The 16,271-nt window shown below is 49.0% G+C and overlaps 1 protein-coding gene across 1 annotated transcript in view; it reads right to left on the bottom strand.

Moving 5' to 3' along the window:
• RAB18 (RAB18, member RAS oncogene family) overlaps positions 1 to 16,271 on the bottom strand; it is a 190,834-nt gene that overhangs the window by 109,839 nt on the left and 64,724 nt on the right. The window contains exon 2 of the mRNA XM_078663400.1: positions 2,887 to 2,942. Coding sequence (XP_078519526.1) covers positions 2,887 to 2,942 — 56 coding nt within the window. The remainder of the gene's footprint in view (positions 1 to 2,886; positions 2,943 to 16,271) is intronic.

Genomic DNA, 16,271 nt, shown 5'->3' on the forward strand with positions numbered 1-16,271 from the left:
GGTGTAAGAATTTATCACCCTGACTAGGATCTCCTGGATGGTAATCTGACTAAAGCAATTACAGCTTTAAGATCCCAAATGGAATTTTGGAAAGCGCTCATCCTCTCTGTTGCAGGTAAGGTATCGCTTACTAAAATGGTGATGCTGCCCAGACTGCTGTATTATTTCGCAAACCTTCCGATATATTTACAAGTGTAATTTTTTCGACCGCTGGAGGGGATAATGAGAGACCTCATATGGAGCACTACGTGTTGCAGGGTGGCACTTGCTAAATTATACTTATCCCAGGCACAAGGTGGGCTGGCGCTGCCCAACATGGAACATTATTACTTGCCGTCCCAAATACAATGGGTGGCAAAATGGGTGACGGAACTACATCTTACCAACGTGGCAGAATGTGGTACCCCATACACGTTGGCCAGACTCCTTTTTATCTTTCACCCATGCACTAGGCCACATACATCACTTCCCCTCCTGGTACAGATAGCTCAGAAATGCTTCCATAGAGCTCTGCATCTTACTAGACATGTCACAACATATGCGCCCACAATCCCATTACTAGGAATGCCGAAAGGGGGTGGCAGAGTCGTAACTGCAGAACTCAGCCTGTCAAGAAGCAAATATTCGCACATTAAGAGATCTATATGTGGAGGGTGTGTTGAGGCCTTTCCTTTCCCTGACCGAAGAAGACGGCGTCCCTCCTGCACAATTCTTAAACCACACCTCCTGGATGGCCACACTGGGACGTCACTGGGGCAATATTTCGCAAGAACCCGCGACGCATCTCCTGATGCAGTATATACACGTGATGGGTACAGGATGCCACCTTATCAAATGGTTTGCAGAATCAATCTGCAAACACACGATGACTGACTTAACGCCCTTGCGTAATAGATGGGAGGAGGATCTGGTGCGACCATGTACAGTGGAGAAGTGTGGCTCACTGGTTAGGAGAGGCAGACCTGGAAGCAGAGGTCAGCCCGGGACCAGGGTTCAATTCCCGGCTCGGCGGGGTCTTGAGTCCTAAAAATGTCCATGGACTCGACAATTCTCGCTCCGGTGCCTACTCGATTCACGGGTTCACACTCTGCGACTCTGGGCAATAGCTTGCTTAATCTCCACAACGGCCCCTCGCGGCGGGATGCCTGGCTTTCACCTTGCGGATACCCTGCCGGGGTTATCTCACAGGGGAATACCAGGACGGGTTCCCTAAGCAAGCGCTTAGAAACCGCTCGGTGATTTGCGCTATATAAATTCCTGTACATTTACATTTACACCCAAAGAATGGACCATGTTGGTGGGGAGGCCTAGACAGATTCTCAGAAATGCAAGATTTAGGCTGGTCTAATTCTATATAGTCCACAGAGCAAATCTATCCCAAGATAAAATCAATAGGTACTTTAATAGAGTGAATGCTTGTTGCTCACGTTGCCAACTGATAGACGCCGATCACCTACATATGTTATGGTCATGCCCCAAACTGCAGAGCTACTGGCACCGAGTGATTCAATTGTTGACCACAAGCATCGATAGGGCCATGCCGAGCACGTGGGAGGCCTGCATTACACAGATATTTCCCAGAAATAAGAAACACAAAGCCTTCTCTAGATTTTTAGACCTGGGTTAAGTGGTGACCAAAAGTATCGTCACACGTCAATGAAAAGCAGAACACCCTCCCCCCCATCCCTTAAAGCCTGGTCTCAATCTATGCTGAACTGGACCAAATCTGAGGCTGTCTCTTTGCTAAGGGAAGACATACTAGAGCTGCGCAAGTACCCCATTTCAACAGACTGGAACACAATTTTGACGGCGCTTCAAATAGCAATACCTCCAGACGACACCCCAGACATTCCTAATACTAACTAATTTAGCCTGCACATAGGTTGTAATGTGAGCTGACAATATTGTGGTCTGAAACGTGCAGCACACTGAACCCGCATGTAGTATTATGATACTGAGGCTGACACATTTAAACTTGCGAAAAAGGCATTATTGTAGCAGACATGGATCGCCCCCACCCTAGCCTACCATGCTTCCTCCTCTGTTTCTCATGACTTGCCGTTATAGATTTCCCTGCTATATAAATGGTAGTTTGATCATCAACCCTGACACTTTGGCATTGACGAAAGGAGTCATTAGAAATATGTATGTGGAACAAATCGGTATGTGAATAAGGTACCTGTAATATGCTTATATGTTGAAATGGTAACAAGCCATGAGCTACAATATCTATATGCTGTATTGAGTTATTACGATGCATGGATCAGGGCAGAGTATATGCCATCTGCTCATATACCGGTATATTGCCTTAAATAATTTGATTCCTGAAAAATGCCTACTGGTTTTACCAATATTGTGTATGTTTGTAACATGCATTACATATCAATTGTCAATAAGCAGATCAAACAAAAAATTAAGAGGATGCATCTATTAAAATATATCCATTTTTAATTTAAAAAAATTCCATTTATTATTGCATATCAATTTCAAAATCTGATTACTTACACAAATAGGGTTTTCCAGACTCACCAAAATTTTGCTCACAACCCCCCATTTTAGGAAACGCTGGCCTACACTGATGTGTGCAAGGCCTTAAACACCGGTCTTTGTGTGCACTGAGCCATGATGTATACATTTTATAAAGCTGGGAAGTCAAACACTGAAACATGCAATGTTGCACAAGGACATAGGCGCCAAATAGATGAAAAAGGTAGAATGTAATCATGCAGGGTAATGGCTATCTAGTTGCATAGGTTTAAAATGAACTGCTCAGATGCAAAATAGTCTTCTAGATCCCCTTCCCGTCTGCCATGCATAATCATTTTGTAGGCCCAAAATCCTCAAACACTTCAGCATCATACCACAAAATGGGTCAAGCTAACTTACCAATTGTTGCAGCAAGTTCAGGGTCAAACGTATCATCTGTGAATCTTAGCAGAAGGCTGAAAAAGATTACAAAATTGAATTAACCTGTGAAATGAGACTAAGCATTTGACATGTTTAGCTGCATGCATCTTAGAAAACAAAATTGCATATAGTGCAATTTAGGCCAATGTTTAAATATTTTTCTGGAGTCAGGGTGTTTTAAAGTCAGCAACCAACTGGAGCCTAAATAAAATAGAAAATATTTTACGTTTATCACAAACAAACACAATCATGAGGGCACTACGTAGGATATACATAGTCAAGATCTGTCCCCTTGGCATGTAATCACCTTGACTAAAATATTCACTTTATTTTAGGATTAACAAAGGATCTAAGAAAAGAAACATAAGGTGCTTGCATCAAACCTGGTGACATGAAACAATTTCATAATTTCTGGAAGCCCAATTCATTACATGCCCATGTCTGTAATAGCAGTTGTTCAACCTAGTGCTGTTGCTGATCTACACAGAGTGTTTTAGGGGGGTTTCCTTCCTGCTTCCCTCTTCTACATTTTCTTTTTTCTTTTTGTGCATCTTTTTTTGTCAGTCTCCATACTTTCTTCGGCTCTCTTTTTTTGCCCACCTTCTAATTTCTATAATTTCTCTTTTCCTCCTTAGATCAATGTAGCTCTTCTGAACACCCTCAAACTCCACCTCTTAGTTCTGTCATGGCATTCTGGGAAACCTATAGGAGAGTCCTTATGACTAACAGTCCTAAGGGAGCCCAACAACCACTATTTACACTTTCACTGGGATCCAGCCTGCCAGGCCATCGGACTCAAGTAGCAACCCCAACTGCAGTTGCGTGAGTGGGGGGAGGGGGGTTCCCTATGCCACTAGACAAGAAAATGATGCCATCCTCGTTATGCGCTTACAGATGTCACAGCATATCACTTAAGTTGTAGCTGAGGGAGCAAGACATTTAGATATGTTGCACTTTCATCCGGTTTTTGAGTTGAAAGGTTCAGTAACATGTCGCATTCAAATATTTATGTTACTACATAATGAAGAAACAAACAATGTGGCACAAATCAAACAAACCATTCTGTGGACCAGTAACCCACAACAACTAGCACTGTAATAGCCTTCCCTGCATATTTTTATCAGAGTTAAGAAAAAAGAAGTAAAGAAGTTCAGGAAAATAAATTAGTTAAAATCTATTGAACATTACATCTGAAAACCAGTTTGTGATTGCTGAAAAAAAATAACTATTAGCATAGTCAGTATTAACTTTATCATAGTATGATTTACAAGGAAGATCCTAAATGTAAGCAAGCAGAAATGAGACCCCACTCAGGATTTCAAATTATGTTTTTCTTGGATTTCACAAAGCCTTTTTTCCACACAGATGTCTATAAATCAGTCGAAGACATATACTTGGAAATCCTAAACTTCGCCAAATGGATTTTTTTGTTATGAACAAAATGCACGAGTTGTGTCACCATGTTGTAACTTGCACAAGCACTGGTGGCCTACACCAGACATTATACTGACTGATGGGACTTCAAAAGGGATGGTTCCGAAAAGTACATATCAAGTAAAATTAACAACTTATTATGTGGAGTATTCTTAGTTTGTATGTTAACAGTATTTTAAATAGTTAGGTTTTACAAATTCTTCCAAATAAACATTCAGGAAGTGACAGAAGGCCCAAGAATCAAAAGAACCAGATAGTAAATTCAGAGTGACAAGCAAATCAAAGTGATCTCAGAAAACTTGACTACTGTTTCATGAAATGGATATAAAATTGTATTCTACAATAAAACATTTCCTGGATCTTTGGGACCCCAATGCTCCTTCAAAAAAACCTAGCACTCCAACCATGACCGCTTGGTCGTCCCACTCACTGCTGCCGCTCCTGCCTGCCTTTGCCGCCTCCTGCCTGCAGATTCCTTCGCTCGCTGCTCCTGGGAATTTCCCGCTGCCCGCTGCTTCTTGGAATTTCCCGCCGCTGCCTCCCTGCGGCCCCGTCCCCCTGTGATTCCATTCGCCGCCCCGCTCCCGCCACCCAGCTGCTCCTCCCTCCCGGCTCCTTACTTATGACGCCCCCAGAGCGACCGCGCAGCGGACGCGCGAAGCGGGAGCGCCGATTGAGCGCCGAAGGCGCGCCAAAGGTAAGCCCGTCTGCGCCCGTCCGCGCCTGGCCTGCGCCTGGCCCGCGCCCAGCGCCAGGACCCCTGGCCTTCCCCGCCGAGGCAAGACGACCCGACTGACCTACGACGCCGCCACTCTCAACGCACTCAATGCCGGAAAGACCCACGCCTGCTGCTGAGCCACCCCGAGACGCACCCACGGGCCCTTCACCTGCTGCACCTGCAAGTTCACCTGCCTCCAAACATGCCCCGCACCCACCAAGAAGAACACCAGCAGCAACCACCTCTAGTGCATCCTGATCAACACCCGCTCCGTCCACAGACACGCCGTGGAACTCTGGAACCTCCTCGACGCTACATCACCGGACGTCGCCTTCCTCACGGAAACCTGGATGAACGCCTCCTCTGCACCCGACATCGCCATCGCCATCCCGGACGGGTACAAGATCATCAGGAGGGACCGCATCAACCAGACCGGAGGTGGCATCGCCATCGTCCACAGGAACACCATCCGCATCACGACCGACGCCAACGACTCCTTCGCCGCAGCCAAACATCTCCACTTCCAGATTCACACCGACCCTAAGACGACCCTCAGAGGCACCCTCGTCTACAGACCCCCGGGACCACGCACACAATTCAGCGAAGACATCACAGACTTCATCAGCCCGCACGCCGTCCCCTCCACTGACTACATCCTCCTCGGGGACCTCAACTTCCACCTGGAGAACAACAAGGACCGCAACACCACCGCCCTGCTGGAAAACCTCGCCAACCTCGGACTCAAGCAACTGGTCAACACCCCCACCCACTACGCCGGCCACACGCTTGATCCAGTCTTCTCTTCCAGCAAGTACATCACCTTCAGCCACGCCACCGGACTCCACTGGACCAACCACAGCTGCGTCCACTTCAGCTTCAAAAGATCCACAACCCACCACCACCCGCAACAGGTACCTCACAGGAATTGGAGCAAGATCACCGCAGACCAGCTCACCACCTCCCTCAGCCAGAGCCCACCCGCCAACACAACGGACCCCAACGAAGCAGCCCGCACCTTCACACAGTGGCTGACCGCCTGCGCCGATGACCTTGCGCCACTAAAGAACCCTCCCAGCAGACCCAGAAGCAAGAAGGCATCCTGGTTCACCGACGACCTCAAGGACTCCAAGAAGAACTGCCGCACCCTCGAGAAAGCCTGGCTCCTCGACCGGACCACCGACAACATGACCGCCCTCAAACACGCTACCCGCAAGCACCACCAGCTCATCCGCACCACCAAGAAGAAATACCTGAAGGAACGACTGGACAACAACGCCCACGACAGCAAAGAGCTCTTCACTATCGTCAAGGAGTTCTCCAACCCCAGCACCGGCACCAACGACATCACTCCGTCACAAGACCTCTGCGACTCCCTCGCCTCGTTCTTCCACCGCAAGATCGCCGACATCCACTACAGCTTCGGCGCCCCACCCACGCACCCAACCGTCGAACCAACGCCCTCCACCGCCACCCTTCGCACCTGGACCACGGTGACCACCGAAGACACAGCCCGCACGATGAACACCATCCACTCCGGACCACCGACCGACCCCTGCCCACACCACGTCTTCAACAAGGCCGACTCCACCATCGCACCCCAACTCCGGAACATCATCAACGCCTCCTTCAACACCGCCACCTTCCCGGAGAGCTGGAAGCACGCCGAGATCAGCGCCCTCCTGAAGAAACCTACAGCGGACCCCACCGATCTCAAAAACTTCCGTCCCATCTCGCTCCTCCCTTTTCCTGCTAAAGTCATTGAGAAGATAGTCAACAGACAGCTGACCGCCTTCCTCGAGACGAACGGATCCCTCGACCCCTCGCAGTCCGGCTTCAGAGCCAACCACAGCACCGAGACCGCCCTCATCGCAGCCACCGACGACATCCGGACCTTGCTCGACAAGGGGGAAACAGTGGCCCTCATCCTCCTGGACCTCTCCTCTGCGTTCGACACGGTCTGCCACCGCACCCTAGTCCAGCGCCTCAGCAACATCGGTATCCAAGAGAAGGCACTGGAGTGGATCATCTCGTTCCTCGCCGGAAAAACACAAAGAGTCCGCCTCCCCCCGTTTCGCTCCGAGGCCACCGAAGTCATCTGCGGCGTCCCGCAAGGATCTTCACTCAGCCCCACCCTCTTCAACATCTACATGAAACCTCTCGCAGCCATCGCACGCTAGCACAACCTCAACATCATAATAATATTAATAATAGGGAGTCTTGTAAAGCGCTTGGTGACGCACAACGGCGTGTCCCCGCGCTAAGAGAGGTGCGAGAGTTAGCAAAGGAGAGAACTTGAGCGTGGGGCAGCTACCGGGCGTACAAGAATGTCTTTAGCTTCGCTCTAAAGATGGACTCTGAGGGTTCCAGACGCAGCGCGGTGGGGAGTTTGTTCCAGCTCGATGCTGCCAGATACCTAAAAGATCTGCCGCCCATCCGAGCTTTGAACACTTTGGGAATGGACAGGCGCCCTGAACCAGAAGATCTAAGGGAGCGGGAGGGTTCATATCGTGTCAGCAGGCCTTGCAGAGGCCGAGGTGCCCTGCCATTGACAATACGATGGCAGGTGCAAAGCGCTTTAAATTCCACCCTACTTCTCACCGGAAGCCAGTGCAGGGCTTGGAGCGCGGCTTTAGACGCTGATCTTCTGGGCAGTCTAAGAACCAGGCGGGCTGCGGCATTTTGCAAGACCTGCAGGCGACTCAGATTCTTCTCCAGAGTCCCTAGGTAGAGTAGGTTGCCGTAGTCCATTTTGGACGTTACTAGTGCATGCACTAGTGTTTGGCGGGCTTTGATGGGAAGGAGCTCCAGAACCTTCCTGAGACTTAAGTATCCCAAAGCAAGTGCCAACCACTCGGTTAACCTGGGGACCGAAGGTCAGGCTGGTATCAAACCAAAAACCCAAATTCCTCGCCTCCTGGCAGGGAATTGGTGCCGGACCCAGGCAGGGTGGCCACCACGCCGACGTCCAGGCCGCTTTGGCTCCACGCACCACCAGCACCTCAGTCTTGCCTCCGAGGCAGTTAGCGGACATCCAGGCAGCGAGATCTTGCATGCATGCTCTGAAGTTGTCCGCTGCAAGACTGGGTGCGCGTGATAGGGAGATGACCAACTGCGTGTCGTCGGCGTATGACACCAAGCGCAGACCGTGGCTCTCCACTATGGTGGCCACCGGGGCAACGTACAGATTAAAAAGGGTAGGACTCCGGGACGAGCCCTGCGGCACTCCCTGGTCCAAGGCTACTCGCTTGGAGTAGCAGTCGCCCTGTCTGACTTGGAAGCCGCGGTCAGCCAGAAACGATTGGAACCACTTTAACGCTGCACCTCCTACCCCTCCTTTGTTCAGACACTGTAGCCTGGTGGAATGTGCTACAGTGTCGAACGCTGCACTCAGGTCCAGAAGAATCAAGGCCATGGTATGGCCCTCATCGGCGCCTTGCCTGATGGTTTCAGATGCCATAAGGAGCGCTGACTCTGTCGAGTGCCGTGGGCGAAACCCAAACTGGGTGGGATGTAGAAGGTTGGTATCTTCCACAAATTGCATTAACTGCAAATTAACCACCTTCTCTGCCACTTTGGAGAAATAAGGTAGTAAGGAAATGGGGCGTAAATTCTCCAGCTTTTCGAGGCTGATGTTGGGCTTCTTACGAAGGGGGAGCACCACGGCTTGTTTCCATTCCCTAGGCAACTTGCTGGACCTGAAAGAGACATCCAGCAGATGTCTAATATAAGGTTCAAGTGCCGTCAGACTATCCCCCAGCCGTTTAGGAGATACTGGGTCCCGTGGAGAGCCTGATTTCACTAACCTACATATTCTGATCAGATCTTCTGCTGGAGGGCAGGTCAGGTTGAGCAGCAGGTCCTTGTCATCTGCCTCTTTTTTTAATTCTTCAATCTCACCTCCTGCAGAGGGTCGAGCAGGGAATGCCGAATACATTTTGGCTACTTTGTCGCTAAAATATTCTGCAATGCGATTACAGGTGTCTGCTGAGCAGTCCTCCGTACCTGCTGAGAGCTTGGGGATGGTTAAGGATTTGTAAACACAGAACAACTCTTTCGACGAGTTCTCTGCACCCAGGATCCTGTCGGCATAGTGGGCAGCTTTCACTGTCCTGATCAGGTTGTGATATGCCCGTCTATTTACGAGATATCTCTCTCTTGCCTGATTGTCATAGGCTACCCTCCACTGCCTTTCTGCTCGCTTGCAGTCCCTCTTAGCTCCACGCAGTTCCTCGTTGAACCAAGGTGCCGTTCTCTGTTTCCGGCCACCCTCCTTCGCCCGACCAAGAGGGGCCGTGCGATCCAGGGCAGCCGTGATGCGGTCATTAAGTAGTTTATTAGCTGTCTCCGCATCAGTACCTCCGGGAGGGCCCTCCGCGGTAAGAGCCATAATAAACTCTGACAGAGAGAACTTGGCCCATTTCCGTCTTTGGTAATTGAGGGGGGTACTGTCTGTCTCCTTGTGTTTTGGGAGCTGAAATACAAATGGCACCAGGAAGTGATCGGTCCAGGGGAAAGGCACAGGCCGCGCCACTGCGACTGCATCCCAGTTTGCAAATATCGGATTTAACAAGTGTCCGTGCTGATGTGTCGGAGACTGACCTTTTAACTCTAATTGTAAGGCCTGTAGGTCTTGTTGGAACTCAACCGCTCCTTTACCCTTCTGATCCTCTAGGTGCATATTGAGGTCGCCAAGGAGCAGAAACTTGTCTCTCCGTAACGCTGCCTCCGTAACACACTCTAAGAGGTTATCTTTAAACCTTGGCAAGGGTCCCTGGGGACGATAGATCAAATAACCCTTAACCGTGATACCCCCATTAATTTTAATGGAGAATGCGCCGGCCTCGCTTCCAGCTATTTGGACTAATTCTAGATGACAGGCAAGCTGCTGTTTAAAGGCAATAGCTATGCCCCCCCTCTGCCCTTCGGTCTATCTAATCTCACCATCGAGTATTCCTCCGGTAATGCCTGAATGATATCCGGGTCAGAATAAGCATCTAGCCAAGTTTCCGTGAGAAATAACAGATCAAGTTGTCTCTCAGCGAGTAGATCGTTGATGTCAAACTTGTGGCAGCGTAATGATCTCACGTTAAGTAGGCCGCAGGATAATGAGGGGCTACCCCTTGTATCCTCTATCGCTGTTTTAAATGAGTATTCGCAGTGTCTACACCCTCCTTACTTCCCTGTGTTTATGCTATGCTGACCGGGGACACAAGTGATAGTGGAAAAACTTACAAGGTCGTCTCTACTCCATTGAGTTAGAGTGGCAGCACCAGGGGTTATGGCCCTGGGCCGTGTCCGGTCGTGGACGGGCGCAGACAGGCTTGGCTAAGGCGCGGCTTCGGCGCGCACCCGGCGCGCCCGCTGCGCCAGCCCGCTGCGCCGTCTGGTGATACAACACATTATGTGGTGGGAGGAGGGTGGGAGGCCGGCGCGACTAGAGCGCTGCCTCACCCCCACCTAAGATGGCGCCCACCCCCGTCTGCCACCGGCTCTAAAGTCAGCTGGATGGAGCAGAAAAGACTGGAAGAGTGTGAAGGGGTGTCAGTGAGTCGGTAAGCACATTAAAATCACCAAATTACAAGCCCAAGCAAAATTTATAAAAACGAGTACACAGTATTAAAAAGTAATGCAGCTGTCACGCTTTTCGTACAATTCTTTACTAGCAGCTCGCAGCCCTAGTTGTGCTCGCAAGGGAGAGCTACAATGGGCAACGCGGCCGCCGAAGACCCCTGTTTAAGTATCCTGGGAGGGCGGGAGGCCGGCGCGACTAGAGCGCTGCCTCACCCCCACCTAAGATGGCGCCCACCCCCGTCTGCCACCGGCTCTAAAGTCAGCTGGATGGAGCAGAAAAGACTGGAAGAGTGTGAAGGGGTGTCAGTGAGTCGGTAAGCACATTAAAATCACCAAATTACAAGCCCAAGCAAAATTTATAAAAACGAGTACACAGTATTAAAAAGTAATGCAGCTGTCACGCTTTTCGTACAATTCTTTTACTAGCAGCGAGCAGCCCTAGTTGTGCTCGCTAATTAGAGCTACAATGGGCGATCTCTTACGCCGACGACACCCAGCTGATCCTCTCCCTCACCAGAGACCCAGACACCGCCAGAACCTGCCTACACGAAGGGATGAAAGACGTCGCAGAGTGGATGAAGGACAGCCGCCTGAAACTGAACTCGGACAAGACGGAAGTCCTCATCCTGGGATCTTCGCCCTCCGCCTGGGACGACTCCTGGTGGCCCCCAGCCCTGGGCACCGCACCCAAGCCAACCGACCACGCACGCAACCTGGGCTTCATCCTGGACCCCTCCCTCTCGATGACCAGACAAGTCAACGCCGTCTCCTCATCATGCTTCAACACCCTGCGTATGCTTCGCAAGATCTTCCGCTGGATCCCGACCGAGACCAGGAAGACTGTCACCCAGGCAGTCGTCACCAGCCGACTGGACTACGGAAACGCCCTCTACGCCGGAACCACAGCCAAGCTACAGAAAAGACTCCAGCGCATCCAGAACGCCTCCGCCAGACTCATCCTGGATGTCCCCCGACGCAGCCACATCTCCAGCCACCTGAGGAACCTGCACTGGCTCCCCGTCGACAAGAGGATCACGTTCCGGCTCTTCACCCACGCACACAAGTCTCTCCACGACCTGGGCCCCAAGTACCTCAACGACCGCCTGACCTTCTACACGCCCACCCGCCAGCTACGGTCCACCAGCCTCGCCCTCGCAGCCATACCACGCATCCGAAGAGCCACCGCCGGAGGAAGATCCTTCTCTTACCTGGCTGCCAAGACTTGGAACTCACTCCCAATCCACCTTCGGCTGACCCAGGACCATCTCGCCTTCAGGAAACAACTCAAGACCTGGCTGTTCGAGCAGTAGCATACCCCTCCCCCCAAGCGCCTTGAGACCCTCCCGGGTTGAGTAGTGTGCTATACAAATGGCATGATTGATTGACCATGCGGAGCTATATGGATCCTACTTTCACGCCTCCAAATACTGAGGTACGGAAATATGGACTTCAACTTAGTGCAGCGCTCTAGCATTGCACAAATGCCAGAAAAATACACAGAAAACATTCAGGAAACATGCATCATCCTTCCACAAGGCAATCACACAAGTATCTTAAATGTCTTCAGATTGGAGAAAAGCACATAGGCTTCTCCTAACAAGACACAAAGGTTAGTCTTTAAATTTGATTTATATGCCAGATGGGCTATACCTCATACTGAACATGGTTTCTGTTGAAATTAGGCACACCCTACCAAACAAGCTTTAAAACTCAACATTTGTAAATCACAGTTCCTGAAAGAACATAGAAGAACCTACAGTTAAAACATTTTCTCCTTCACCCGTCTGGATCTATTGACTAAGAACTTCCCAAAAAGGAGTGGCACTGCTTTTGTCCGTGGAGTATCCATTTTCTCTCCTTTAAGAGTGGAAAACAGCAGGACAGTCTCCATGTGTGGCTCCTCTAAAATATGCGATTTACAGTTCCATACGTCATCTACCTTATAGTTAAAGAGTCCAATTTTCCACATAATGACTGAAATATTTTTTGTACTGATATAGGAAATATGCAACTACAATTATAACAGTAAATGAAATCCATTGTAAAACCTACTACAATAATTTACCCCAATGGGGTGTTACAACACAGTTAGCTAAATTTAAAAAGCTAGCCAAGATAGTGATAAACAAGGTTCAGAAAGTTTACAAACGTTCTTACAAATTGATGAACGTGTGTGGAGAAGCAATATTTTATTGCTTTGTGCAATGTTCTGCAGTTTGCTTTAATGAAATCAAGTATTAGGTACTTTTCCCTGATGGACAAAAGGGCTGAACATAAGCATATAATATGTGCCAGAGATTTGTCTTTGTAACCACAAAGGTGGCACAATCTTAATGGCAGACATTTCTTATTCCAACAACTTTTAAATTGTGCATCTGGCTCATACAGAAGGCAAAATCTCAGATACTTTAGTTTGAACCCAGAATTCAAAAGTTGCTGATAAATAACTCTGAATGTATCCAGATAAGTGTCTGCGGTCAAAGTGATTATATGTCCGTGGATGCGAGCTGACCTTCAAATTCAGCCGGGGCGTTCTTGAGAGCTGCAGTAGGAAGTGTAGGTTATTCTAACTTATTACCTTAGTGACAGCTGTAATGCTCAATATATGTGGCGTATTTCAGCGAATCCTCCCTGGTGTTAATGCACTGGCACACAATTTAAAACTAGACCGGTGTGTAAAAAAGTAGAAGAAAGTTCCAAACACATTTTGTGGTGGGTAGTTGAGGAGCTAAGACCATGTGTTGGATCTAGCCCTCTATGCAGGGTCACCCCCAAACGTTTAGCCTTTTACCCTCCACTTTTTGCTGAATCTGTTTTTGTTGGCCTTAGGGCTTTGTGCACTTTACCACTGCTAACCAGTGCGGAACTGCTCTTGCTCACTCCCCTGAACGTGGTTTGACTGGCATACACCTAACTGGCATACACCTAACTGGGATATTAAATGTACTTATAAGTCCCTTGTAGACTGGTATGCCATATACCTAGGTCCTATAAATTAAATTCCACTATTGGCCCTGCAAAAAAAAAAAACAAGTGATGGACAGAATGCAGAACAATGTCATACATTCACCCCAGTACAGAGATCTGCGCTTAAATCCATTGTTTTTTTGCTCACCATGCAATTTCAGTTGGGACCCAGCCATATGCAAATCAGTCTTGACACTGCGCCCCAATGGGAACAGTCCAGCCCGAACTGCCAGGCCAGGTCCTCCCTGGACTGGAAGCAAGCATCCTAGGACTGGTTTTGGGCTTTTAGCCATCATCAGCCAGGATAGCTTGACTCCAGTGGCATGGAGAGCGCGGGTCCCACGTCTGGGCATTCCCGTCCCACTCTGGGTGACAAATGCAAAAGGAACAACTGATGGACAGAATACAGGACAATTTCATACATTCCCCCTAGTACAGAGATCTGGGCCTAAATCCATCATCTGTGCCATCCACTTAAGGAGCACTTTAAAACATGTCCCAGGGCAGACACAGCAGCAAGCATGAATGTGGGGTTACACTACCATGTTCATCTGGCATTTAGATCCCTTGCCAAGCCTTAAACTCCACAGCTATTACACATAAGGCACCCCTGAGGTAGGCTCTAGCTAGCCCATTGGCTGGGTCCTGTGTAATTAAAAGGTCGGACATGTACTTTTAAAGTTTACATGTCCTGATAGTATAAAACTCCTAAGTTAGTCAGTCATTACTTTGAGGACTACCCCTCCCGTAAGCGAACATTTGGGGTTACTTATTACATTTAAGAAACTGTAATTTCCAAAGGTAGCAGGTGGATATATCATGTTGGCGTCAATGAAATTGTAATGATAAATCCTCTTGAATAGTAATGTTGGGCTTTTGATTGCAATATAAAAAATAAAAACACCAAGTTGGCATATTTCTACCCTTAGCCGTTTTGTGCCTACAGCATGGTATGGGTCACATGACTGGGTTAAACTGACAGATGATGGCCCAGATTATGACTTTGGTGGTGCAGGATCGGGTCTGCCCTGCCGCTGCACTGCCAATGCTGTGGTCAGACCACCTGCCAGATTAGGAGTTTCCTCCTGTCTGGCAGGCTGGCTTTGGGCATTCCCACGGCAGTGCCTCTGAAAAAGGGTGCAGCAATGGGAATGCAAACAACAGTTCTTGCACAGCATGGAGTAAACAATCCATGCCGTACAGGAACTGGGGCACAGGCAAAGAAGGGGGCACATGTTGTGCTCCCCCTGGGTGCATCCCCATGCGGAGGAGGCACAGAGGGCTCTGCAGGGCTCCTCCGGTTTCCTCTCCACCACGGTGTTCATAGAGTAAGAACATCTATAACACCGCCGGCGGAGAAGAAACTTGTAACATCCTTGGCAAGACAGCATATTGCGTTCTCCTGATCGTCGCAACACCGCAAGGGAACCAACACCGTACCCCCATGAGTCTGGCAGTCTATGGACCGCCAGACTAGAAATTGGACTCTTTGTGAATTCTTCCCAGACACAGACACAATAAAATAATTACATGAGCATAAATGGACAATCTGCTGGCATGAAGGAAGGCGGAGCTGAGCACAGCCCACTTACAACTGAATAGTTTGTGCTCTGCCTTCACATAAAAGGTCTAACAGCCTCACATTGTTTCTGAAGTCAGCTTGGAAGCAGGAAATTCCATGCACTTCAAAGCCACTGTCTAGAAGCTTCTCCAGCCTTTCAGATACAGAGCACAGGGTATAAATGTGAGACCTCAGACACACACTCTTCAGTACACTTCTGGACCTGCGGATACTCTGCCAGAAAGTAGGACTGCTGTGCAGTTGGAGGGACGGCCACTCTGCTGGACTGCTGCCCTGCTGCTCTGCTACCTTCTGCCTGGGTACAAGGACTGAATTTTCAACTGTTGTAGTTCTATCTAGGACCCTAATTCGATATTCCTGATTTATGCCCTTATGTGGTTATAATAAATAATATCCTTATAAAGGCATAAGAATCATATCCATATTTAGTCATAGCCCATGCTGCCCAAATTAAGCAAGGCTACTTCCCCAGGCTCCTAGAAAGTACAACGAGTTCTGTAAACAAACCAAACCTCCAGCAACCTGGGAATTCCCCATTGCTTTTGTTTTGATTTCGTCCTAGAACTCCTGTGAGCACTCTAAAGAACGGCCAGTTCTTAGTGACATCTTTATTGATGTCTTATGTCCAACCTTACGTCAAACCCGGCACCTTTCAGGTATAAATATACCAACGTTGCCTTAAACAAACACACAGTGGTTTGGAGCAGAGCGGCTATCTACTTGCCCGAGAGCCCAGCTGATGCGAGAGCCCACGGACGCCGCCCCTCCCATTTGACGCACTGAGAGAGACGCTGTCTTTTCTCCTGCCGAGAAATCCAGCTCCGGTGTTTCCAGATACCCTCGCGGGTTACTGGGATATCGAGTCCTGAAAGAGAGATACCAGACCTCTTGCTTTCTAATACCCAGGTACGGAGCTGACTAAACCCTTAAAGAGAATTCTTGATTCAGATTCCTTGGCAAAACCAACTTAACTTAAACTGCTACTTACTTACTCCTTCCCACGTATTAGGCTTAGGTCAGGTACACCGGGGTAGGCGTATTTAGAAGCACCAGTTGAGTACGTTAGTCAATGTATATTTGTATGTATATATT

Source organism: Lissotriton helveticus, chromosome 10 (genome assembly GCF_964261635.1).
Source record: "Lissotriton helveticus chromosome 10, aLisHel1.1, whole genome shotgun sequence".
Taxonomy (NCBI): domain Eukaryota; kingdom Metazoa; phylum Chordata; class Amphibia; order Caudata; family Salamandridae; genus Lissotriton; species Lissotriton helveticus.